Source organism: Calliphora vicina, chromosome 1 (genome assembly GCF_958450345.1).
Source record: "Calliphora vicina chromosome 1, idCalVici1.1, whole genome shotgun sequence".
Taxonomy (NCBI): domain Eukaryota; kingdom Metazoa; phylum Arthropoda; class Insecta; order Diptera; family Calliphoridae; genus Calliphora; species Calliphora vicina.
The window spans coordinates 153,920,882-153,945,910 of NC_088780.1; the positions used below are offsets into that span (position 1 = coordinate 153,920,882).

At 29.9% G+C, this 25,029-nt stretch overlaps 5 protein-coding genes and 1 long non-coding RNA gene across 6 annotated transcripts; 3 read left to right on the plus strand and 3 right to left on the minus strand.

The window, feature by feature from the left end:
* Positions 1 to 546: 546 nt before the first annotated feature.
* Positions 547 to 5,137, minus strand: LOC135959227 (palmitoyltransferase ZDHHC16). The gene is made up of 7 exons (XM_065510331.1): positions 5,009 to 5,137; positions 4,802 to 4,949; positions 4,475 to 4,666; positions 4,299 to 4,416; positions 1,557 to 1,768; positions 1,030 to 1,364; positions 547 to 965 (listed from the first exon to the last, which is right to left on the minus strand). The coding sequence occupies exons 1-7, from the start codon at positions 5,053 to 5,055 to the stop codon at positions 857 to 859; spliced, it is 1,161 nt and encodes a 386-aa protein (XP_065366403.1). The 5' UTR covers positions 5,056 to 5,137; the 3' UTR covers positions 547 to 856.
* LOC135959232 (uncharacterized) lies at positions 3,885 to 4,297 on the plus strand. Its single transcript, XR_010576516.1, has 2 exons — positions 3,885 to 3,938; positions 4,016 to 4,297. It is a non-coding gene; the product is annotated as an uncharacterized LOC135959232 (long non-coding RNA).
* A 1,343-nt stretch (positions 5,138 to 6,480) lies between the features above and the next one.
* ohgt (ohgata) lies at positions 6,481 to 10,634 on the plus strand. The gene is made up of 6 exons (XM_065516209.1): positions 6,481 to 6,638; positions 6,703 to 8,119; positions 8,181 to 8,584; positions 8,673 to 8,771; positions 9,807 to 9,903; positions 9,999 to 10,634. The coding sequence occupies exons 1-6, from the start codon at positions 6,608 to 6,610 to the stop codon at positions 10,243 to 10,245; spliced, it is 2,295 nt and encodes a 764-aa protein (XP_065372281.1). The 5' UTR covers positions 6,481 to 6,607; the 3' UTR covers positions 10,246 to 10,634.
* A 4,553-nt stretch (positions 10,635 to 15,187) lies between these two features.
* Positions 15,188 to 16,995, minus strand: LOC135959237 (NPC intracellular cholesterol transporter 2-like). The gene is made up of 3 exons (XM_065510352.1): positions 16,860 to 16,995; positions 15,574 to 15,684; positions 15,188 to 15,502 (listed from the first exon to the last, which is right to left on the minus strand). Exons 1-3 carry the CDS (start codon positions 16,927 to 16,929, stop codon positions 15,198 to 15,200), a joined length of 486 nt encoding a protein of 161 aa, XP_065366424.1. The 5' UTR covers positions 16,930 to 16,995; the 3' UTR covers positions 15,188 to 15,197.
* Positions 16,996 to 22,391: 5,396 nt separating this feature from the next.
* On the minus strand, positions 22,392 to 22,984 carry LOC135953592 (NPC intracellular cholesterol transporter 2-like). The gene is made up of 3 exons (XM_065503553.1): positions 22,915 to 22,984; positions 22,742 to 22,852; positions 22,392 to 22,681 (listed from the first exon to the last, which is right to left on the minus strand). The coding sequence occupies exons 1-3, from the start codon at positions 22,982 to 22,984 to the stop codon at positions 22,392 to 22,394; spliced, it is 471 nt and encodes a 156-aa protein (XP_065359625.1).
* Positions 22,985 to 24,440: 1,456 nt separating this feature from the next.
* On the plus strand, positions 24,441 to 25,029 carry LOC135953603 (NPC intracellular cholesterol transporter 2-like). Its single transcript, XM_065503563.1, has 3 exons — positions 24,441 to 24,510; positions 24,564 to 24,674; positions 24,743 to 25,029. The coding sequence occupies exons 1-3, from the start codon at positions 24,441 to 24,443 to the stop codon at positions 25,027 to 25,029; spliced, it is 468 nt and encodes a 155-aa protein (XP_065359635.1).

Consider the following 25,029-nt stretch of genomic DNA (forward strand, 5'->3'; position numbering starts at 1 on the left):
TCTTATTTGAGATTACCTTATTCAATATTAAGCATGAAATTTAGTATATTGTGTTATAATTACGATATCGAAATTATTTTTCTACACGATCACGCATATTTAAATATTCGGTTTTCATAAAATGTAAAAAAAAACAAAAGACATGAAGTTTATACGATGCCTATGGTAGTGTACATGTTACTGTTATATACATTTTCTCTGGAAATATTACACATATTTTCATTCTGTTGGCCTGGTAATTACTGTATTAACTGTTTTAAAATAAATTAAATAAAAATACAGCGTGCTGAATATTATGAGATCCTCTTAATTTAGTGTTTTCGTAAAATGTAAAAATCAAATGAAATGTACATTAAACGTTGCCTATGGTAGATATTGTAACTGTTATACAGATGTACTCTGCAATTGTTATAAATATTTTAATTTTATCTTACTTTTTTTATTTACTGTGCGTCTGGTAATTTTTTAATATTTTGTTTTAACTACTTTTCAACAGTCTGATCGCCTGGTATTTCATAATTTTTAGGCACTAAAAAAATAAATATGTTTTTTTGTATTTGAAACAAATTATTTTATTGCAGAACTGTATTAAAATTTTAAACATAAATTAAATGTTTTCACATTATATTTGTTTATTCTTAAGGTAATATCTAAAATAATTATTATACTCATAGTTAAATAAATGCTTTTAAATAAATATATGTATGACTTAGAGAAAAATGTCAAACTTAATATAAGTTGTTTCACTAATTATAATATAAATAAAATTTGTTTACTTAATTATTTATGAATAAAGTGTCTAAATGGAATTGGTGTTTTTCTAATAAAATTACTAACTTTTATGTTGAAACATAATTTACGGCCACTCATCATTTTGTGCTGCATAGTCATGTATGGTGTGAAACCGCAAGCCATTACCTTCAGGTTTGTGCCAAGAAGGCAACAGAACCGAACGCCAAAACGTACTGTAATATTAAAAATGATAAAAAGGGCATTTTTAACGTTTGTTTTTTAAGATTTATTACTTACCGTCCTCTTACTATGCCTAAAAATAAACGCCAATTCTTTTCAGGTCCAAAATCATAAGGATTTATATAAATTTTATTTTGCTGCAGCAGCCTCTTACGTTCCGATTGATTTATATGAGCCTCGACGCTGGTTTCACCACGTGTTATCAACTTGGCATGCCAAGAGCAGAGTGTACCCAAGGCTACAACCACTGCTGAACATATTATGGTCATAAACCATAATGATCTGCGTTTACTTATGTTAGAAACACTACTTCCATCCATAACATTGGCCGGTGTTGGCAAATTATGTTGGGCTGGCAATAAAATATCTTCATCATATTCATTCAGATGACTCTGCAATGTTTTAAATTTAAGCTTTAAAGTTTTTATAAAATTTAGCACAATTAATATGGTGGTTATTTTGTAGAACTTTTTTATGCTTGATTACTATATTAGTAACCGATTTCATTGAACAATTGTTAACCATATATATTTAAGTTATTTTTTGAATAAAGAATGTATTCTTCATAAAAAGGAAAAACTTACATCTGGTATTATATGACCGCTTAAATTTAATTTCACTGGCTGTCCTTCTAACGGCTCCGTTTCGGTCCAATGTTCACCATGATCTAACCACAAATAATTGTAGCCAATCTCAAAGCCAAATACAATTAAAAACAAACAACCAATGGTGGTATAGAACATGTACAGGAAAAAGTAACGATGGTTGCCAAAACCAACACAATTGTTAAGCCAGGCTGTAAAAAAAAAACAAATATAGATTTATTTAGTTATTTGTTTGCTATAAAAAAAAGAATAAAATATGGTGAAAACTTTTTATTGTTCTGTGTACACAATTAAATCAGCAAAAATGCATTTAAAATAAATGTTTGTATGTGTATGTAATAGGGTGTGTGTTTAATAAAAAAGTAAAGAAAACATTCCATTAAGTATTTGTTTTGTTTCATTTTATTATTTTTTTAATTAGCATGACCTTGTTTCCTTAATAAAACAAAGGCGTTTTAAATAAATACATACATACATATATTTTTGTAAAAGGGAATGATGCTCAGTGGTGTTTTTAATTTAACTTAAAAATACACAGTTTTGAGTAAAATGGCTTCGCATGTTTGAAGCGATTTTATTATTAAAATAACTTTCATTCAAATCGCTTGTTTGGAGAAAAGACCCAGGTGGTTACAGCCATAAAAAGCATAGAGCGGAAACTCGAAAAAAACTCAAACAAAAAAATTACTCAAAAAAGTTACACATACGAGTGTTGTTTTTGTTTTCACATAGTTTTTTCTACTAATACATTCTCACCACTTAGGTTTCTGACAACTGAGTTAGGTCTTTGACAGCAGGGTTTCCGCTCTATGTCTATTCTCTATGGTTACAGCGTAATTCTATTCGAAAGAATGAATGTATTAAGCATACAAATTTTATTTCGAATTGAATTACAAAATACCAATATTTATATAAATACTAGCTGACCGTTCCGGCTTCGCTCGGTAGCTAAAAGTAATGGAAAATGTGATTTTCGTAATTGAATTTACATTTCAGTTTTTTCTGTGTACGTACACAAACATTTTTATTTGGTTTATGAGTAAAAAAGTTATTGATTAAATTTAGTAATAAAATAAAAACAATGTTAAATTTCTTATATGTAAAGCCGTGTGTCCACTACCAAGTTTTCTTGCGGAAGTTGCTTCCAGAAGTTTTTGTAGTGTAAACTCGTATTAGAAGTCGACTTCCAGAAGTCACGGCTTGCAGAAGTTACTTTCAGCAATTATGTGGAAACACCTGTTTGTTGCTTGCTGGAAGTAACTTGAACGACTGAATTGCAAGTGTTTTGAAGACTTCCAGAAGAAGTCGGGTAAACTGTTTGTGATATTCTCATCTGTTTTCAGTTTTGTTTTGTGTTATTTTTAGTTCTTTTCCAAATTTATAAAAATGGACAAAAATAATTGAAAAACAAGAAAGTTATCCTGAATTATGTTGTCGCCTCAGAACTTCAAGGTTTGAGAAATTCATAACTTAAAAGATTAATTCAGCAGGCTATTCTAAAAGTGACGGACGAAGACGATGAGGCCAACTCGGTCACGCAACTACTTAGTTCACATACAACTGCGCTCCATTCAATTATCAATAATACTGCCTTGCAATATATATACGCAATTTTAATATTTACCTTCAGAGTCATGTTTATACTGTTTCTATCAACCTCTACTGCAAGCTGTACTCACATTGTATGGAAACACGTCTGCAATTTCATGCAGCAAGTTCGTCGCAATAACTTCTACAAACTACTTCTGGAAGCAGACTTCCGCAAGTTTCGGTTTGAGTGGAAACACTTCAGCAAGTACTTCCAAAATTTCTTCCGCAAGTGACTTGCTAGTGGACACACGGTTTAAGGCCCTAATTTTGTAAATCACGTCACCAAAGTGATATTTATATGGAAAGCAACAACAAAGTTTAAAAAATCTGCAGTATAACCATTCATGACCGTTTTGCCATGTAGGGTATACAATTCTTATTCATTTTAAATGAATCTCCCAACATTGATATTATTTATTATAAGAATTTAGCAAACAAGTAGTTTTACAATACATAAACAGCATACATATCCAAAATACTTTGGTTTGTTGATCGTATTCAAGGTTAACCAGAATTTAATATTGATTTGCAGTAGATACTACAAAAGGGTTTGTCTAGAAAATGTAAATACAATGAAATGCATGCAGACAAAATATGCAATGATTATTTTTAAACTTGAACTTGAATTTTTGCATGAATAAATAATTTGAAAAAACGACTAAAGGGATGGTATAAAAGTTCACTAAACCAGATTTTTAAGGATCATTCAGTGGTCAACAATTAAAGTGAGAACTTCATTAAGTTCGGTCCAAGAAATTTATAAATATGAAGGTGTGTTATTAAAACAACAATTCTAACAATATAGGTACACACAATTTCCTAATATTATTTCACGTTTAAAATTTCAGATTTTTGTGTTGTTCATGACGATGCTAAGTTATGTTTTGGCGGCCAGTGTTTTAGTACCTTTAACGTCTGTTATACGTACTCCCGAAGATGATACTGCCATTGTGGAAAGTTCTCGTATTAGAGGAAATTTTGCTTATAGCACTGTGGAGGGTCATGCTTATAAAGCTATAACACCAATATTGGGTCATATTGTAACACCGGACTACTTGCAGCCTGTTAATTATGTATATGTGCACAATTCATAAATGAAACAGTTTAAATAAAATAATTTTAAAAACTTACGGCAATGATGATCCATTTTTAGTATACATTTATTACAAACAGAACAATGGTGAGTACGCGGCGGTTTAGGAGTAATACATTTTTTACATACAGACACAGCTTCGTTCAGAGAAATACCCTAGAAAATTTATAAATTAAAAAATAAACAAAAAAATGTATTTATAAGAATAACTTACTTCTGGAGGATCGCCAGCCGGTGTTATTACTGCCATAACATAATGAAACACGACATTGATAAGCAACCAGTTGCCTACGATTAATAGAAAAACTGTCGTCAGTTGACTTTTTTGCCACCAAAATGGCAAACCTAACCAGTAAGCAATGCTAACAACGGCAGTAGTTAATAAGGCCACACCAATTACAAAAAACTATAAAAAACAATTATAAGATCGAAATTAATGAATAAAAAGCTAGGCAAATTTTGGGAAAGATTAGTAATTTGCAAACTAATTACTTTTGATAAATACCCTGAAATTTTTTATAAAATATTGACATTTACTTACCGGTCCTAATAAATGTGTATAGTTGTCAACAATCCAAAATACTGGTTCCATACACACATCGGTTGCATAGGAAGCATTCATGTGTTGATTGTATGTCAAGGAACGCCAACATAACTTCATATAGGACCATCTCAAATGAAAATAATTACTGAAACAAAATAAGTATTTTGAAATAAGTACTTTAGTAAAAATAATTTTTTAACGTACACTAGATTTTTAGTAAGTTTTGGCAATTTCCAATTTATACGGCCCATATTATAAGGAGTTTCTTAGAATTTAATTTAGCAAACTTTAATTAGTATAATTTAAAATAATTATGTTTAAGCACATATTTTATGGAAACAAATTTTATGTTTTACCAAAAATAAAAACAATTTTCATATGTTTTATCAGCTGATAGATTCACCTCATTTTACAAAGGTGAAATTAAAGATGGTGGTGTATATATTTGGTATTGCCAACTAGTGATATAATTAATTTAAAAAACCGTTAAATATTAATAAATTTCTGAAATGGTTTAAATTGTGCTTTTTACATTACTGTTTGAAATAAAATAATTTGACAATTGTGATTAACCTGAATTTGATTCCTATCGAAGTGGAATTCTAAATCTCTTCAGCTTCTTCAACAAATAAAAAATCTTTTGAAGTTACATACAAACAAACATTTCATTTATAATAAAAACCCTGAAACCGGGGTACAAATATACTATGTATTAATTTCCAAAAAATAAAATGTGATTTTAATTCTAGAGCATATTTCAGCTCATTTTTGGTACTATGCATACACAGAAAAATCTATTTCCTAAACAGATTCAATTCATATATTTATCACATATTGAACTGGTTTCAATTATTTCATAATTGTGCTCAAAAACAATTTTCTAATATTTTCTACTGAATTTTGAGTTTTGAATTTGATAATTTTGATAAAATTGTATATTCAATAATTGTTTTTATTAAAGTTCAACCAATAACAAAAACTGTCAAAAACAAAACTTAAAATTTAGTATAAAATACTAGAAAATGTTGTTTTTGATTCAATTATAAAATAATTAAAAACAATAGTTCAATATGTGATAAATATTTGAAATATAGTTTTTTCTATGTAGAGTAGTTTAAAAACCTACACAAAAACACCTGCATGTTGGTCGGTTTTTAAGCTGAAAAACTGTTTATCCGGCTTCGGTTATTGAATAATTAGTACCCACTTAACATTGTAAACTATATCTTGTTTTTTTTTAATCTTGAACAGATTTTTTTAGAGAAATTTTTTTTTGATTATTTAGATTCAAAAATTATTTAGCCTTTAAAATTCCATAATCATTTTTGTTCATTTATAAAAGTTTCTGTATTTGACAAAATGTCAAATCAGAAACTATTCTCTATTAATTTGCCAAATAAAAAATGTAAAAAAGAATTATTTAATTAAATCTTTATTTAGGGAATTAAAAAGATCTAACAGAATCTGAAGATGCTAAAACAAAATCTATGAGAAATGCCTGTCAGATATTGTTGAGTAGAAATATTTTATTGTGGTAAAATGCAGTTTTTAAGTATAATTTTAAATCTAAATTGTAGTATCACGTCTATAAACTAATAATTCCAAGTGAACTCAAATCAGCTATTTTGGTTTGCTGGGAAACTATTTATTTATAATTGGCAACGCCAAAATATAAAATAATAGCAAACAAAAGAACAAGAATAAATAAGAAACAAAAACATCAAATTTTCTTCGGAAAATCAGAAAAAATTTTGATCAGTGAAAAATTTAATGTGAATTAATCCCACTTTAAATCGGAAAAATATGGATGTAGATGAACAAAGTGAACAACCAGGTAATAAAATAAAAAATATACAATAAAAACAGTTAAAGTTTATGTTTGTGTTGTTTTTTTTTAGAAACAAGCAGTTCAGATGCAACAGCCAGTGGACAAGAAATTGCGTCTTCAAGCAATGGAGAAGCGAATCCACCAGTAAATGAAACCTCTAAGGTGAAGGAAGAAGTTACAGCTTCTTCGAGTAATATTGCTACAACAACTGCAGAGCCTGTCGCTGCTGAAGTCATTATGGTATCACAAGCCGCTGAACAAGAAAATAACCACCGGGAAACTTCGAATGTATCGCAGGAAGTAGAACCACAAAGGATAAATGACGGCGAAAGTGCAAATGTATTAGCTGCAAGCATAGACGAGGAGGAACATCAAAATGAACAACATATTGAAAATGCTGGCATCGATCCCAATTATCCCTTGGTTTTGGTGAGACGTGTATCCATACCCTCATCTGGCGACAGTCCCAGAGCTGAATCATCAGCAGAGAACAATAATGATAACGCCGTTGCAATGGATGAGGAAAATGATGCCGGTGCTGCAGGAGGAGAAGATATTATAGTGCAAAGACGATCTCCAGCTGATATTGTAGCTATCTTTAACTCCATATCAGCAGCTGGCAGTGATAATGACGATGACGACGAAGAGGATGATAATGAAGATGTGGAAGATGCCTGGTCCGAAGAGGATGAAGATGAGGCTGCCTTTTTGGAAAATCCTAATTTTCGTGGTTTTGCCAATCAATTTGAAGCCATTAGAAATATGATTGCACATACCAGACGCAGTATGGCTGAGGCAGAAGCTAATTTTGGACCAATACCTCGCAATTCCCTAATGCAACGTTTTCGTCGCATACTCTTTATTCTAAATAACCGTCGAAGACGTCTCATACGTTTAGGCCTTACCACACCAGACGTGGAGTTACCCGAAGCCGAAGCAAATGCCGAAATGGAAACCGCAAATGAGGATACTTCTGATAATGATGATGTGGAAAGTGCACAAAGTCTTAACAACGAGGAGGCCAACAATTTGACAATGGAACAGGAAGAGGAATTAAACGAAAATGCCGTACGTTTCGATACCAACCTACCAGCTGAACACTCATACATGGGCACCAATATGAATCGTGTTTCTGGCGTGAACTATTTAGAAGTGGATCAATTTGTTAAATTACGTTTATTTATACATCAGCATGTTTTATTTCCGGGTGAAGTTTTGCCATTTATGGTCGATAGTTCTACAACCATAATTGAAGGCGACGGTGATGCACAGAACGGTATACTATTTGGTGTTTGTTTTCCTTGCTTGAGCAATAATAAAACAACGGCAAACGGAGATGCAAATGGTTCAGCGTCCGATGATAAAGATCAACTTTTGTACGGTGTAACATGTCAGATTTATGAGTTGGGCGAAGACGATCGCAGTAATACATTGATTAAGTCCAGAGCCTTGCAAAGATTCGTTACTAAAGCTAGTGATTTGACAGTGTAAGTATATAGTTTTATTTCAAGGACATTTATATTGTTTTGTAATATACATATTATATAGACCCTTGGAATATATAAATTCACATCCGCGCATGAAATGCTATGGTTTCGTTAAGATATTACCCGACATTTATTTGTCCGACCCTTTGAAATGTATTAATATGGGTTCAATGAATCGTTTCCGTGACAACACCTCAATGCAGGACATGTACAAACGTTTTCAAGCTGCCACCACACCATGGCCAGCACATGTCTATGAAACCCACAATATATCAAATATTGTTGAAAAAGCACGTACACAATTGGCACAACACAAAATCGATACAATGCCCAATGATCCCACCCAATTGTCATATTGGTTAGTGCGTAATTTACATTTACCCGAAGATATGTTGAAATCGGTATTTCTAGCAAATACAGTTAATACTCGATTGAAACTTATAGCCAGCACTTTTAAAAAGGCAAGTAGTAGTATGTAGTTGTAAGAATATGGAATTACTCATACATCGTATTACTTTTTCTGATGATTTAATTTTTTTTTTCTCTTAGGAAGCCATATTTAGTTGCCGCAATTGTGTTATCCATATAGCCGACTGCCGTGAATTGTTTGCCATGTCTAAACATGGTGTGCAATCGCAATACTGCAATTCTGGTAAGAATTTGAATTGAATATACATATGTAAATAATATAGCTTCTATTTCTTGTAAAACAAATGTTTTTTGAGAGTAATTTTTTTTTTTTAATTTTTCTGAATATTTATGCATTATTTATGAATTTTTTATTCTATTTGTCGTATGTTTGGTTGAAATTAGCAAGTTTTATGAAAAATTAGTTTAAAGATATTAGATATTAAGCTGGCCACACACGAAATGATTTGTTCGCCTTATTTGTAATTGAAAATTTTCAATTACTTGTGATTTTGTTCGCGCACAGCCCCATTAACAAGTAACAAAACGTCGAACACGAATCAATCACACTCATAAATCACCCTTGTATGGGCAGCTTTAGTGTAAAGTTCTCAAACAATAAATACTGAAGATTATATTCTATTGAAATTTTTATTGCTGTCTAATTTCGTAATTTGCTCTCATAGTTTCAGTTCCACAGAAAGTACCATGTCAAAGACTATGCCCAATGTACGACTAATTCAGATTCCGTATCTCTTCTACCAATAATAATCTAAAATACATGAGGTGATTGCAAAACCTCACATGGCGTAAACTAAAAAATACTGGAAATAAATAAATAAATTCTAAACGGATAGTCCGATTATGAAAAAATAATTTTTCATATACCTGACGTACCCCACGATGAGCCCTTGAGGCTCCGCTCGTCCAGGGAGTTCAAATTCAAAGCTTATACTCAACTACACCTCCTCTATAACCATTTTATTAAAATCGGACTATCCGTTTAGAAGTTACATATTTTTTTTCCATTTTTGCAGTTCCATCAATGTGTCTCAGTTGCTAATCTACTTTTTTATAATGTCTGTTCTACTGTTTGAGAATTTGAAATGCAATGTATTGTGATATTTTGGAAATTATTAGGGTAGTAACAAAAAAATATATCGGTATTATTTGTGTATTTTCCATACTTGGTACCTGTTAATGGCAATAACAAGATCATTATTTTAAATAAATTCCTTATATTTTTCTTATAATCAATTTAAATGTTTTTTTTTTGCAGCGGGCTATATACATGAAACTAATACGCTTTATCAGGTTAATCGTCAAAATATTTTATACAGCGGTTTACCTTCAACTGAATATAGTTGGTTTCCCGGGTAAGTGTTGGTTTCCCATAAAATTAATAATATTTAGAATTTCGAAATTCGAATTTAATACTAATTCAAATTTAAATAATTTGTGTTACTTTCAGTTATCAGTGGCATATAATTGTGTGCAAAATATGTAAACATCACTTGGGTTGGGAATTCAAAGCGGTGGAACCTAATCTAATACCCAAGCAATTCTTTGGTATCTCATCGTCCAGTGTTCGTGTACGTTTGGCCCAGGATCGCAACGATGTACCAGTGCAAAATGCTGTTTATATCAACTTTTTGCGTCTCATGAATGCCGGAATGAATGAATTGCGTGAAGCCCGCAACAATATGCCCAACATATGAAATTCTTTTATACGAAAATGTTGGTCATGTTGTTGTAGCTGTTGTACTAAATGAACAAAAAACACCACATATGTATCTAAAATGACTGACATTTTTATTCGCCGCAATAATAGCAAGAAACTAAATATTTGTTTTTTTTTTAAAAAATTTTTCGATTCTGTTAGAATGTACCGTAACAAGTTCTGTTTTGTCGCGTAATCAAAAAAAAATAAAAAATAATTAAAAATCTAAAGAACAAATGAATTTACAGAATGTGTGTAGAAAATGAAAACAAAAATATTATTTAGATTAAGCGTTTTCTCTCTTTTTTTTACTACTATTAATGTCTCTAGAAATATTTTTTTTAACAAAAAATACTTTTCACAAATATTAAAAAAATATAAAGAATATGTAATGTTTTCATTTTGAAGAATGGATTTTCTAAATATTTAAGATGTAAGATTTGGCTAGACGCCTATAATACGGACTGGTTTTTAAGTTAAAGGATTTGTAATTGTAACCAAAACATTTATTAAATCTATTACAATTTTATTAAATACTAGCTGACCCGGTGCGCTTCGCCACCCCAATTAGAAGAAAGAAATAGTACTATCCAGTCCCACTTTGTGAATCTAATTGTAAATGTCTAATTTCATATTTCTGGGTCCATTATTATAGAAAATGCAAAATGTGTTCCTAATTTTAAATTTTTAGGTTTATTATTATAAAATATTCAAAAAGTACCATTGCAATAAGAAAATAGTACCATTGATTATCACTTTTAAATTCGCATTCACTAAACCATAACCCGTCAAGTTTGAAATTTAGATTTGTATATCATTTCATATATTATCAACTAATTTTGTTTCTATAATACTTAAGATTTAATAAATTATCACAAAACCGAAACCGATCGGTTTTTAATTTTTTAAAACCGAAACCGCGGTTTTGAAATTCTTCGATTTTTTGGAAACTCTAGGTCCATTATTATAGGAAATTCAAAAAAGTACCATTAGAATATATAAAAAGTACCAAAAATCCCCCACTTGTGGTTTCCTACTCACTCGGGTCCATATAAGCTTAATTTCATGGCTTTAGGTTCATTGGTGAAGAAATTACAAAAAGTACCATTCGAATAAAGAAAAAGTACCAAAAAGTCTCCCCTAGAATTCTAACTCACTTAGGACCATGTATGCTTAATTTCATGTTTTTAAGTCCATTGCTATAGAAAATTAAAAAAAGTACCATTAGAATAAACAAAAGGTACCATGAGGTATCCGCTTGAATTTTCAATCACTTAGGACCATATACGCTTAATTTCATATTTCTAGGTCCATTATATTACAGAAAATTCAAAAAGTACCATTAGAATATAGAAGAAGTACCAAAAAGCACCCACTTGTAGTTGACCACCCACTCGGGTCCGTATAACCTTTATTTAATGTTTATAGGTTCATTGGTGAAGAAATTACAAAAAGTACCATTTGAATAAAGAATAAGTACCAAAAATTCTCCCCTTAGAATTATCACTCACTTAGGACCATATATGTTTAATTTCGTGTTTCTAAGTCCATTGTTATAGAAAATTCAAAAAAGTACCATTATAATATAGAAAAGGTACTAAAAAGTATACACTTGTGGTTTTCCAGTCACTCGGGTTCATATAAGCTTTATTTCATGATTCTACGTTCATTGGTGAAGAAATTACAAAAAGTACCATTCGAATAAAGAAAAAGTACCAAAAAGTCTCCCCCTAGAATTCTCACTCACTTAGGACCATATATGCTTAATTTCATGTCTCAAAGTCCATTGTTAAAGAAAATTTAAAAAGTACCATTAGAATAAAGAAAAAGTACCAAAAAGTCTCCCCCTAGAATTCTCACTCACTTATGACTATATATGCTTAATTTCATGTTTCTAAGTCCATAGTTATAGAAAATTCAAAAAAGTACCATTAGAATATAGAAAAAGTACCAAAAAACCCACACTTTTGGTTTCCCACTCACTCGGTTTATATATAAGCTTTATTTCATGTTTCTAGGTTCATTGGTGAAGAAATTACAAAAAGTACCATTCCAATAAAGAAAAAGTACCAAAAAGTCTCCCCCTAGAATTCTCACTCACTTAGGACCATATATGCTTAATTTCATGTCTCTAAGTCCATTGTTAAAGAAAATTCAAAAAAGTACCATTAGAATATAGAAAAAGTACCAAAAAACCCACACTTGTGGTTTCCCACTCACTCGGTTCCATATAAGCTTTATTCCATGTTTCTATGTTCATTGGTGAAGAAATTACAAAAAGAACCAATCGAATAAAGAAAAAGTACCAAAAAGTCTCCCCCTAGAATTATCACTTACTTAGGACCATATATGCTTAATTTCATGTTTCTAAGTCCATAGTTATAGAAAATTTAAAAAGTACCATTAGAATAAAGAAAAAGTACCAAAAAGTCTCCCCCTAGAATTCTCACTCACTTATGACTATATATGCTTAATTTCATGTTTCTAAGTCCATAGTTATAGAAAATTCAAAAAAGTACCATTAGAATATAGAAAAAGTACCAAAAAACCCACACTTTTGGTTTCCCACTCACTCGGTTTATATATAAGCTTTATTTCATGTTTCTAGGTTCATTGGTGAAGAAATTACAAAAAGTACCATTCCAATAAAGAAAAAGTACCAAAAAGTCTCCCCCTAGAATTCTCACTCACTTAGGACCATATATGTTTAATTTCATGTTTCTAAGTCCATTATTATAGAAATTTCAAAAAAGTACCATTAGAAGAACAAAAAAGTACCTATAGTACAGTTCACACATTTTGGTACCTAAATATTATCCCCTATTCCTAACACTAACTTCACTCAAATACATATCAGCTAACTTTAATCTCGATAACTGAAATTATTTAAAATGTTAAAAAAGTACCATTAGGAGAAAAGTACCAATTTCCCTTTTCTTACTTGAACACCCCTCAAGTTTGAAATTTACAAATATTCCATTTTGCCAAAATTGTTTATGCTATAGGCATGTATCAAAATATTAAAATCTGTGTTAATGTGCCCAAGAATAAATATGTTTTAAAAAAAGTACCAAACTGTTTACCCGGATTTGGCCCAATATACACCTTGGTACTCGAGTTCCAAATAACACCCTGTTAGTTAATTTTTGTATGAATCCAGGAACCAACGTTAAAAAAATTATCAAAATTGGCTTAATTTCAAATATAATGTATTTTCCCGATTTTATCCCCTTTTTGGTACCTTTTTTATCCCCATTGAGGTGGTACAATTTCATTCAAATAAATTTCTGTAACGTGGTGGGAGCTCATAATAAAATATTCGTCAAATTATAGAAAAACATATTTTATGAAAAAGTACCAAAAATTAACACAATTTTTATCCCTTAAAGGTTCGAATTTCCAAAAAGTGCCAAACTTATATTTTTTATTTTTTGTTAATTAAAGAATACGATTTAAAATTTGTTTCTATGTTTATTGGTTTAAAAGATACATAGGGTGCAAAAAAAGTACCAAAATACAGTTTTTACCCGTTTTCTCCCCTAAAAGTTTCGAATTTCCAAAAAGTACGAAACACCTGTCAGCTTATTTTTTAAATGGAGTAACATGCAATTTTAAGTTTTTTTGTATCTTTATTAGTTTTGAAGATATAAGGTTACCGAATTTACCCATTTTTACCCTTTTTTACCCCCTAAACGTTCGAATTTCCAAAAATCCCTTCTTATCGGATCGTTTTGGGGAGGGAGGAACCCACAGTTAAAATTTCGTGATTCTAGCTTCAGCCGTTTGGGCTGTGCGATGATGAATCAGTCAGTCAGTCAGTCAGTCAGTCAGTCAGTCAGTCAGTAACGTTACTCTTTTATATATATAGATATATGTGGAATTTAAACAATTATAAACTAACATAATATACACAATAAATATTGTCAAAAAGAAATGAATAAAGTAAAAAGAAATTATTATTTTTTTGTTTAACTATAGGTCTGTAAAAAACGTGATAAAAACGGTCCAATGAAATGTGAAACAGCGGGTGGAAAAATATAAACAACCATTTTATATGGAAACATATAAAAAATGAATTATTCCAGTGCTGGTAAAGAGTTATATTACTTGAAAATTTCGTTAGCTTAGAGTGTACCTAAGTACCCTTTAAAAAATGTTGCTAGAGACCCTTTGATCTTAAATAAAATCTGTCCATGCAGTTTTATTACTTATGTTGATTTATTGCATTGACGTTGGCTCTCAAAAGGTAATGGAGCAACGTTTTTGATATCAATTGTTTGCGATGATAATAAAATTCTAATTATCAAATATATCCTACAAAAATTAATGATTTACGATATTTTTGGTTGAAATTAAATGAATAAACCAATAATTAAAACAAGTTTAAAGCCATTGTATATTAAATAAAAATTCCATTTGAGATAAAAAAATTGCAAATTTTTTTAAAATATATTGGCGTATAGCAACGAGAAAAAAATAAATTATTGTAAATTTTGTTTACGCAAACAGTGATTTATTATTTGAATTTTTTGAAAAATTAGTCAACTACAGAAATCTTTTCTTTTTCATCAATTACTCACTGTTTTGATAACAAAATATGTAACTTTCTGACGTGGTGTATGACAATACTACAAAGTTTAAACTATAACCCAAAAACATCACACATTCATACCCAAAGTGTGTTAACGTTAGATTTGATTTATTTTTAGATTAACTAATCCCTTAATTGGCATTTGATCTTCATGTCAAAAACTCGCCCTTGAACGGACATCGTTAAATCAACGCCAATGTCTATAAGGATCCAGAATAACTTAATAGGGTCGCAAATGAAAATTACAAACGGAATGGCAAACTTATGTATATATATAGCCATCAGCATATAATCTCGAATCACTTCAAAAATACCCATATAACAAATTAGTAAATAATTCTATACGTTTTCAAATCATTTTATTCCAACATCAAAGGTTTTGTGGCACCCTTTCTAACTTTTACATTACAAATGAAACATGCTACAGATTCATTATTTTCATCATTCAATGATACTTCAACGGCAACAGAAATTTCCGGATAATGAGAATCAACAAAGAAGTTAAATTGATAAACGACATCTTCGGTTTCGTAGATGGGACAGATGGCATCATACATTAAGTTCGAACAAACATCAGCTACATCATCGGGTAATTCATAGGGAACGGTAATTCCCAAGGTGGTGGCATGTACTTTGGCACTCAAAATTTGTGTATTATCTTTAGCTTTAGGAAACAATTTAGACATTTTACTAAAGGTTATGTTTTGCAATAGAAAAAAAAAAACAGAAACTTACTTCCCAAAAAGTGCACATACATAATGGCAGTTGTGCCTTTGATAACATCACATGGTGGCTCAGCGCAACCTTCTATTTCAACGCTTAAAGGGAACGGCTGTCCATTTTTACCTAAGAAATAAATATGTATATCATTATTAAAGATTATGATAGTAATGCAAAATTGACAGTCCTTCTCCGGAATCCTTAGGACATGTAACTTTATTAAAACAGATTTCCTTGCGAAGACAAAATTATTATAAATATAAATTGTATAATATTGTATTGATTATAAGTGTACGATTGCACAGCTGGCGTACAGTTGGATCAACGGTCCGGAACGACCCGAGTCTCATTCGGACCACGATTTTCAACCCAGCGAAATTTTTATTTCCCAGGAAAGAATTCTCGACAACATTGGAACTGTTGCAACAACAATGGGTCAATTCATAGATTATCTATGTATTTCAAGAAACTTTTACTATTATTTAACAAAATGTGTCATTATCATATTATTTTTATATCAATATAATCGTTTGGTAATCTTTAACAAGTTTATTTTATCAATTAATCAATAGAAAAATATTTTCTGGAGTATAATACATTTCAAGCAGTACATATTAAATAAGGTTCTGCAAACCGAATCTACAAAATTTACTTGTTTTCAAAACGTATCCGAATGTTCTGTAAAACTTTCGATTTTGTGAACGTGGTCGAAGTAAATCGAATGATAAAATAAAACAATTATGTATATATATTCGATTATTTAAAAGATTTTATATTTATAACAATTTCAAGTTAGTTTGTAAAATGTCTTGTATTTCACTGAAAATGTTGATTCGAATAGATCAATGAATTTCAAATGATAGAAAAAACGACATGTCACAGAATTCCATTCCGATCGAAAGTGGAATTAATCCCGTATTTTGCTTCTTCAGAAAAAGTAAAACGAAAATTTCTTTCGCAATGAAACCATTTTCAGTTTTCAAAGTGGAATTGATATTTCTTTGTAATTATTTATTTTTCTAAAATTTTTAATCAGTTTCAGTACCAAAAAATTTCACTTTTGCTGTCAAATTAAAATCAGATATATAGAATTATTAAAAATTATTGGAATTAATAAATTACACGGAATCTAAAGAACCTAAAACGAAATCGATCGAAATTGAATCCATTCCGAACAAAATGTGTAACAGGCCTGAATATTTAACATTTGATTTAGAGGTTACTTTTGAGTAATTTACTAAAAAAATATACACTTTTCAGAATTTCAAATAGCTTAATTTTTTTGTCATCGTAGAACTCACATTTTTTAACATTTGTAGCTGTAGAAATAGCTAACAATGAAACAAAAATAAGAACAACAAATTTAAACATTTTGATTTAAACCAATTTCAGATGTTTTCCCTTTAACTTTTTTTATTGAACTAATTTTAAGTCAAACTAAACTGCAAACATTTATGTATAATAATGAAAAAAAGATTATCAAATAGATTTCAGTAAAACTTATCAAGAATTTTGGAAATGAATAAAAAGTTAGCTGAAATCAATTTGGCGAAAAAATATGAACAATTTTGGCGTCATACATCCGCAGGTGTTCCGTATAACTACTATTGTTTATAAGGAAAGGCCAAACAAATTTGTATTTTTCTGATAAGATAGTAATTGCTACTAAAAAAAATATGTACAAATAATAGTAGAAGTATATTGGAAAAATTAGCCAATGGATTATACAAAATTTATTATTCTAATCTAAACGATGATGACTTTTTAGATTAACAGACTTTTTAAATTACAAAAGTGTTTGCAAAATTACCAATTATTACCAATGACATGTTAAGAAAAATCAAAAGTCCAATTTAGCTAAACAAATTTATTTGATGAAGTTTTTAAATGAATCCAAAAGAATATGTTTAAGCTACATATTGTATTAAGCTACATATTTGGAATACTAGATTAAAATTAAACGTTTGTCAAAACCTTGTTTAAAAGGTATCGTTATCTATAGTAAAATTCTTTTAACCCCCAGTAACACGAAGTCTGGTTATGTGTTAACTAATAGTTATACTGACAGTTTTCATACAAAAATTATTTTAACCGACAGTATAACTATTAGTTAAGGCATAACCAGGCTTCGTGTTAATGGGGGTAAGAAGAAAATTTGTCGAAAATTTTCTACAAAATCGTTTTCGATGAAAATGTTGTAAATCGTTGTTCAATGTAAAGTCGAATTATTGGTTTATAACTGTTTTAAAAAATATTGGTACACTTCTATAAACAATTTGGTACTAACCTTAATTAGTAGATACCAGCACTGCTGCTCAACTAACAATTATAAAACTCATATAAAATAGCATATTTTTAGGCTGGAACTAAAAAAATATTTAATACCAGATTTGTTGGGTCTTTTTATTTGGCCAAATATTATCAACTCAAAGAAATTATTATTATAATTATCTAAACAACTCTAAGAGCGAGACATAATGTTTTTGTTTAATAGATGTTATGCGGAGTTTTGTTTTGGAAATGATCAGATTTTAGGCCGCTATTTGAGAGTCCTTTTTTTTCTCCAAATGGATTTCTTTCCCATAACAAGACTTTATTAATATTGAACTTTTTAAACACTGTTCATTATGTATAATATTTTTTTTCTTCTTTTTTTTAATATCCCTTTCAAAATTCGTTGCAGTTCTATTATTCCTATATATATTTTCGGTTAGGACATGGATAACAAACACAAATAAATATTTATAAATTTCAAGTTGCAATGAATAATACTGCATTCCAATATTGGATGTTCTCTCTTTCAATTTAACTAAACAACTAATTAAAAATCCAACTAAATCAAAAAGTATTCAGTGGACAGAGAAGTTAAAATTATCAAATATTTAACAAAGTAATAGTTAAACAAAATTATCTAAACATATGTAGAGATAAAAACTGAATTACTACTTAGTATTGTGCGAAAAAATATTGCAGGTGTTTAATATACATATTTTTCTAAGGGAAATCCAAAAATATATCTGTAATCGGTTGACTGCTAACTGTTAAGATTGTAGACCAATTTGTTGAAATTATTTCTTAGACAATTAGTCGATAGTAATAAAAAAAATAAATCTGTTGTTTCCTTTAACTTATCAACTAATTTTTATTGTTTGAATTTATAACTTAAGCATACTTAAGTAGTAGTTTTAAACAAACACCTGGGAACATATTTGAAAACAACTTCCACCTGTTAAGTGACTAAGAAATAATTTGTAAATAATATCGATAGTTAATATTTGACCATTGAAATGAAGAACAAATTTGGGCGAATACCGAAACTTTTATAAAGAAAAAAAACTCGGATTATTTAATATAATTTTAAGGAAGAAAAAAGTTTAGAATTTCTCAAATCATTTAAAGATACAAATTTTTTAAATTTTGTTTTTGCTTTCCATATGAATATCACTTTGTGACGTGATTTACAAAATTAGGGCCTAAAATAATTAGTTATTATTTTGGAAATTGGTAATTTTCGGTTTGTTTCGGATTTGGTCGAATATGAGAATGGGTTTGGTTTCGTCTAGAAACTCGAACAGTCGAACTCTATTAATTTATTTTTGAGGTATTCAAAATTAAGATTCTCTCTTTTTGCTATTGTATCAAAGGCTCATAAATAAACAATGAAAATTTTGGTATTGAAGCTTCGAAATAATTTAATAAATTGCAGCTTAATTCAGTGCAAAATTCTCGGCTTCAATTCGTTCAAAATTTCCCTGCTTTTAGATGAATCCTGCTGCTCGCAAACATTTTGCTTAAGTTTGGAAACAATGTCATTGGAATAATGCATCCAATTATTGGTCTTAAAATTTTTTCCGTTGACTGGGCGTCTGTCTTCCTTGTCAAAATCACCACTTCTGAAACGATGGAACACATTCACCATAAGCTTTGGTGGGCAATCGGTGTGGTTTAGCGGCACGTTTTTTTTTTTAAATAAAGTAGTAAAGCAAAACTTCCTGCATATGACGTTTTATTAGCACAAAATTCGATATTTTCTTGTTTACACTATAATGTTCAATAAATGACAGATATGTACCCTTCAAATGGAATATAAGTTATTAAATACTAAAATCGCGTTCAAAAGATACGCCAACTGTTGTGAATCCCGAATTTTTAAGTTATACACCCAATATTATTTTATTAAGTCAGCTTGAACTGAAAAACCTAAATAATATTTTATAAGTAAATCACTACTACATTACTACTAATATCGAAAACTTCATTGTCTTATCAGAGCATTTTTAGTGACAACAGAGACTTTAAATCAAGTAACCGAGTTAAAAACAACAAAATAAAGGAAAAATGTTACCAAAAAATGTGTCCACTAAAAAATACAAAATAAGTAATACAAAATATAAAAAAGTCCCAAGAAAAGACTTATAAGTCACCAACACACTTCCTCTAAACTATTTTGTACTAGATTAAAGACACAGGTTACATTTATCTTTAATATAGTATGAAACTGACGTAAACCACATACGCCAACCGCAATAAGGGTGAACTGCTATAACAGATTCCAAACAATTTTTAAAACAGACGTTGTCCTGTCCTTAATTGGATTTCTACGAACAATTTTAAATAAATCGAAAAAAGTGGCCGTGGTTAATTTTTATTTCAGTAAAAACATAAATTCGATTAATACAAACATCTATATAAATAAAAATCAAATGTCGTTCGTTGATAATTGCATCAGTAGAGAACGGCCGGACCGATTTAGACAATTTTTTTTTTAAATGTTGACCATAGCCCAACTTAAGTTTTTACGGAATGAAAAATTGACCACACCCACTTTTACGCCCACTTTTTTCGATTTGTCTAAAATCGGAAAACGGCTACATCGATTTGGCTAATTTTTTGTTTGAATGATCATAGTAATCCAATTTAAGTTTTTACTGAAAGAAAAATTGACCACGCCAATTTTTTTTGGATATATCTAAAATCTCAGGACGGCTGGACCGATTAAACTATTTTTTTTTATGTTCGCAATACATAGTCCGCAAAAGTTTTTACATAAATAAAAATTGTCCACGTCCACTAATACGCCCACTTATTAAATACATCTGCAAAATACATCGGTCTGTGATCAATCATATTTAAGACCAAAATTCGATTACTTATATAAAAACTCACAATAGCTTAAATCGACAATAAATTGGCCAATAAGCGTTTAATCAACAAAAAGAAGCTCGATCTGTGATCACTCATATTTCTGACCAAAAATCGATTTTTTATATAAAAACTCAAAATATTTAAATTCGCTAATAACTTGACCAATAAGCGTTTAATCAAGAAAAGTAGCTCGATCTGTGATCGCTCATATTTCTGACCTAAAATCGATTTTTTATATAAAAACTTAAAATATCTAAATTCAATAAGCGTTTAATCAAGAAAAGAAGGTCGATCTGTGATCACTCATATTTCTGACCAAAAATCTATTTTTTTTATAAAAACTCAAAATATCTAAAATCGCTAATAACTTGGCCAATAAGCGATTAATCAAGAAAAGGAGCTCGATCTGTGATCACTCATAGTTCTTAACAAAAATTGATTTTTAATATAAAAACTCAAAATATCAAAATTCGCTAATAACTTGGCCAATAAGCGTTTAATCAAGAAAAGGAGCTCGATCTGTGATCACTCATATTTCTGACCAAAAATCGATTTTTTATATAAAAACTCAAAATATCTATATTCTCTAATAACTTGGCCAATAAGCGTTTAATCAAGAAAAGGAGCTCGATCTGTGATCACTCATTTTTCAGACCAAAATTCAATTACTTATATAAAAACTCAAAATATGTACATTGATTTACATATATTCTATTGTTGCAAGGCTTATGTTTTTGACAACAAACTTAGGTTCTTTGTCTCTCAGTAGCGCTTCTATGTACACAGAGAAAACAGATTCGTGTTCACAACCGAATTTGGTGCCAATCGAATGATTCTGCCTTAGTGACTGAATTTTACAGTGATGGCTACAAAATTTTAGAAGTGGCATCAAAAGTTTGCTTGCTTCAATCGAAATTCTTCTCTGTCCACTGATTTTCTGTAACTAAAACCGATAAATTCTATGTGTACAACCAAATCATTCGATTGGCAATAAATTCGGTTGCTATTACGAATCTGTTTTCTGTGTGTATATTTTTATCTATGTCCTATATGAATAAAAATTGTCATTCAATAATACGTTTGTTTTCTTTTTAACTATTTTTACTCGTGTTTTGTGTCCATTTTAACCCCTTGTGGACCAAAGCTTTAAATCGTTGAAAAAGTTTTATTTTTTATGAGATATTGAAAATAAGCATTTCAGGAAGTTATTTACAAAATTTTAACTTTGTGAAGGACCTGCAAGGTACCGAAAGGGACCTGGTACCGTTAGATCAGCATCAGCCAAAAGATAAAAAAAAACTCATTTACATTTTATTAATATATTGATTAGTTTTGTAACTTTTATAAAATTTTTTATTTTAAGGTATTTTACGAAACAGTATTTTTTGTCATTACAACATAAATAAACACCACAACGTGTACTTCAAAGTACTTTTGGGCAAAAAGGGTCAAAATATGTTTTGTTTTCATTTTGTAAGCTTATTATTGTTATGGTACTTATAAGTACCGTCGGGTTTAATTCGTTTAATAAAATCGAAAACAAATTTTCTTTCGCTAAAATTTTTATGAAAATTAGACTAACTTATAAAATTATTAATTTATTAATATTTTTTATTAAGATATCAATATAAACTCCATATTACATTTTTTTTAACACAATTTACAGTTTTTCGAAATCCATTATATATTTAATTGGAGGCACCCTTTTTAACTTTAATATCACAAATAAAACAAGCCACAGATTCATCATTTTCATCGTTTAGCGAAACTTCAACAGCCACAGGAATTTCTGGATAGTAAGAATCAACATAGAAATTGAATTTATAAACAACATCTTCGTCCTTGCTAATGGGACAAGTGGCACCATCCAATAGATTCGAGCAAACATCGGCTACATCCTCGGGTAATTCATAGGGAACGGTAATACCCAAAGCGGTGGCACGTACTTTGGCATTCAAGGAGCTTAGATTATTTTTGGCTAATAAGGGAATAAAAGCATTTTATTTCCATAATAAATATTTGCATTAAATGAACTTACTTCCAACAAAGTGTACATCCATAACAGCTGTTGTGCCTTTGACAACATCACATGGTGGTTGCGAACATCCTTCTACCTCAACACTTAAGGGGAAAGGTTGACCATTTTTGCCTAAATGGAGGTTTGTTAATAAAATATGTGTAGGACTACATTTATTTTAAAGTTTCACTTACATTTTTTCACATTCGTGGCGGCTGATAAGGCCACCAATGACACTAGAATGACAGCTACAAATTTATACATTTTATTTTTCGTATTTAAGAAATATTTAAGGATGTTTTCTTATGAATTTGTTTAAGTTAACTTGTTTAAATTCAAATTATATACCAACTATTTATACCAATAGTTGGTATAGAAAGAAAACAAAAAAATAAAACTATTTTTACATTACATTCATATTTTGATGATAAGTTATTTAAAATATATAAGATACATATATTTTAATATAGTCTATTTACTATATTTATGACTCTTTATCATTGATTGCCTCTTATGATTAACAATGTTTTAAAGTACTTGAAGAACATTCTTCAATTAATTGATCATGTTATCGTTTCGAAAAACACTTCAAAATTTCGTGCAGAAAGAGTAGCACCTGTTGAATGATAAACAGTTATTAAAACGATTTTCTAATTGTTAAAACTTTAATGTATTTAAGAAACTACTACTACTAGGCAGTTGAATTTAAATTTATGATATATTAGGTAGATATGTTTATGATTTATTGGGTGAATGACTTAAAAATGTGGGATTTACAAAACTGTTTTTTTTGCTTCAAAATGGAGATTTTAACACGGAGGTCAATGATCCGAAATTATGCTAGAACGGTATAAAAGAAAATCAGTTTTGCACCGAGTCATTACTTGTGATGAAAAATAGATCCAATACGATAACCCGAAGCGTAAGATATCGTATGTGATCCATGGCCCTAAGGTAATTCTCTGTATTTGGTGGGTGCAAAAGAATCCTATTTATTATGAGCTGCTGAAATCTGACCAGACAATCACAGGGAACCTGTACCGAACGCAACTGATTCGTTTGAAGCGAACATCGGCCACATGTTGCAATACCAGTTAAAATGTATTTAGAATGAATTGGTTGAGAAGTTTTGCCTCACCCGCGCCCTGTCCAACTACAATTTGATTCTATCGATGCAGAACGCTCTCTCTGATTCGCCTTGTAACAGAGTATCCGATTTTGGCTTGATTCGTTATTGGCCTCAAAAGGTGATCAGTTTTTTTTGGCTGGGAATCCATATCTTGCCAGAAAGATGGGAAAAGGTCATAGCTAGCAATGGCCAATACTTTGAATAAATTTATATTGCACAAATGTTTCAAAATAAAAGCTAAAATTTTTAATAAAACTCGCATTTTTAAGTCATACATCCAATAATTAAGTTACAATAAATTAAATTCATTGTAGTAAATAATTTTTGATTAATTCTCTAAAAAAAAAATTAACACCTGCAATGAATTACGTTAAATACTTCAATATAAAATATTTTCGTAGAATATTCCTAAAGTTATTCTTATCTTTATATTAAATTAGTTTTGAAGAACAACATTTTTTATTTGATATTTCAGTATCTGAATAATATACAAGTATAAATAGTTAATGCAAGTTTATATTTTTAATAAGTCAATCCAGAAAACTTATATATAAAACATCCTTAAATTAACAAAAAAAAAGTTATATCAAAATGTTTAAATTTATTATTGTGGTTTTCATTTCATTTGTGGCTCTTTCTGCCGCTACAAATGTGAAAAGGTGTAAGTAAGGACAATTTTGTTCCCATAATTTCCACTAACATGCAAAATTTTAGGCAAAAATGGTCAACCTTTCCCCTTAAGCGTTGAGGTAGAAGGATGTACTGAACCTCCATGTGATGTTATCAAAGGTACCACAGCCGTTATGGATGTACATTTTGTGGGAAGTAAGTTTTTTTTTTCTCCTTATAATAATTCAGATAGTTACTTAAAAAATTTGTAATTTTGTTTGAAGCTAAAAATGATATACGCTCCTTGAATGCCAAAGTACTAGCCACAGCTTTGGGTATTACCGTTCCCTATGAATTGCCTGAGGATGTTGCAGATGTTTGTTCTAATTTGTTGGATGGCGCCACCTGTCCTATTGGCAAGGATGAAGATGTTGTTTATAAATTCAATTTTCATGTTGACTCTTACTATCCGGAAATTCCTGTTGCTGTTCAAGTTTCTTTGAATGACGAAAATGATGAATCTGTGGCATGTTTCATTTGTGATATTAAAGTTAAAAAGGGTGCCAATTAA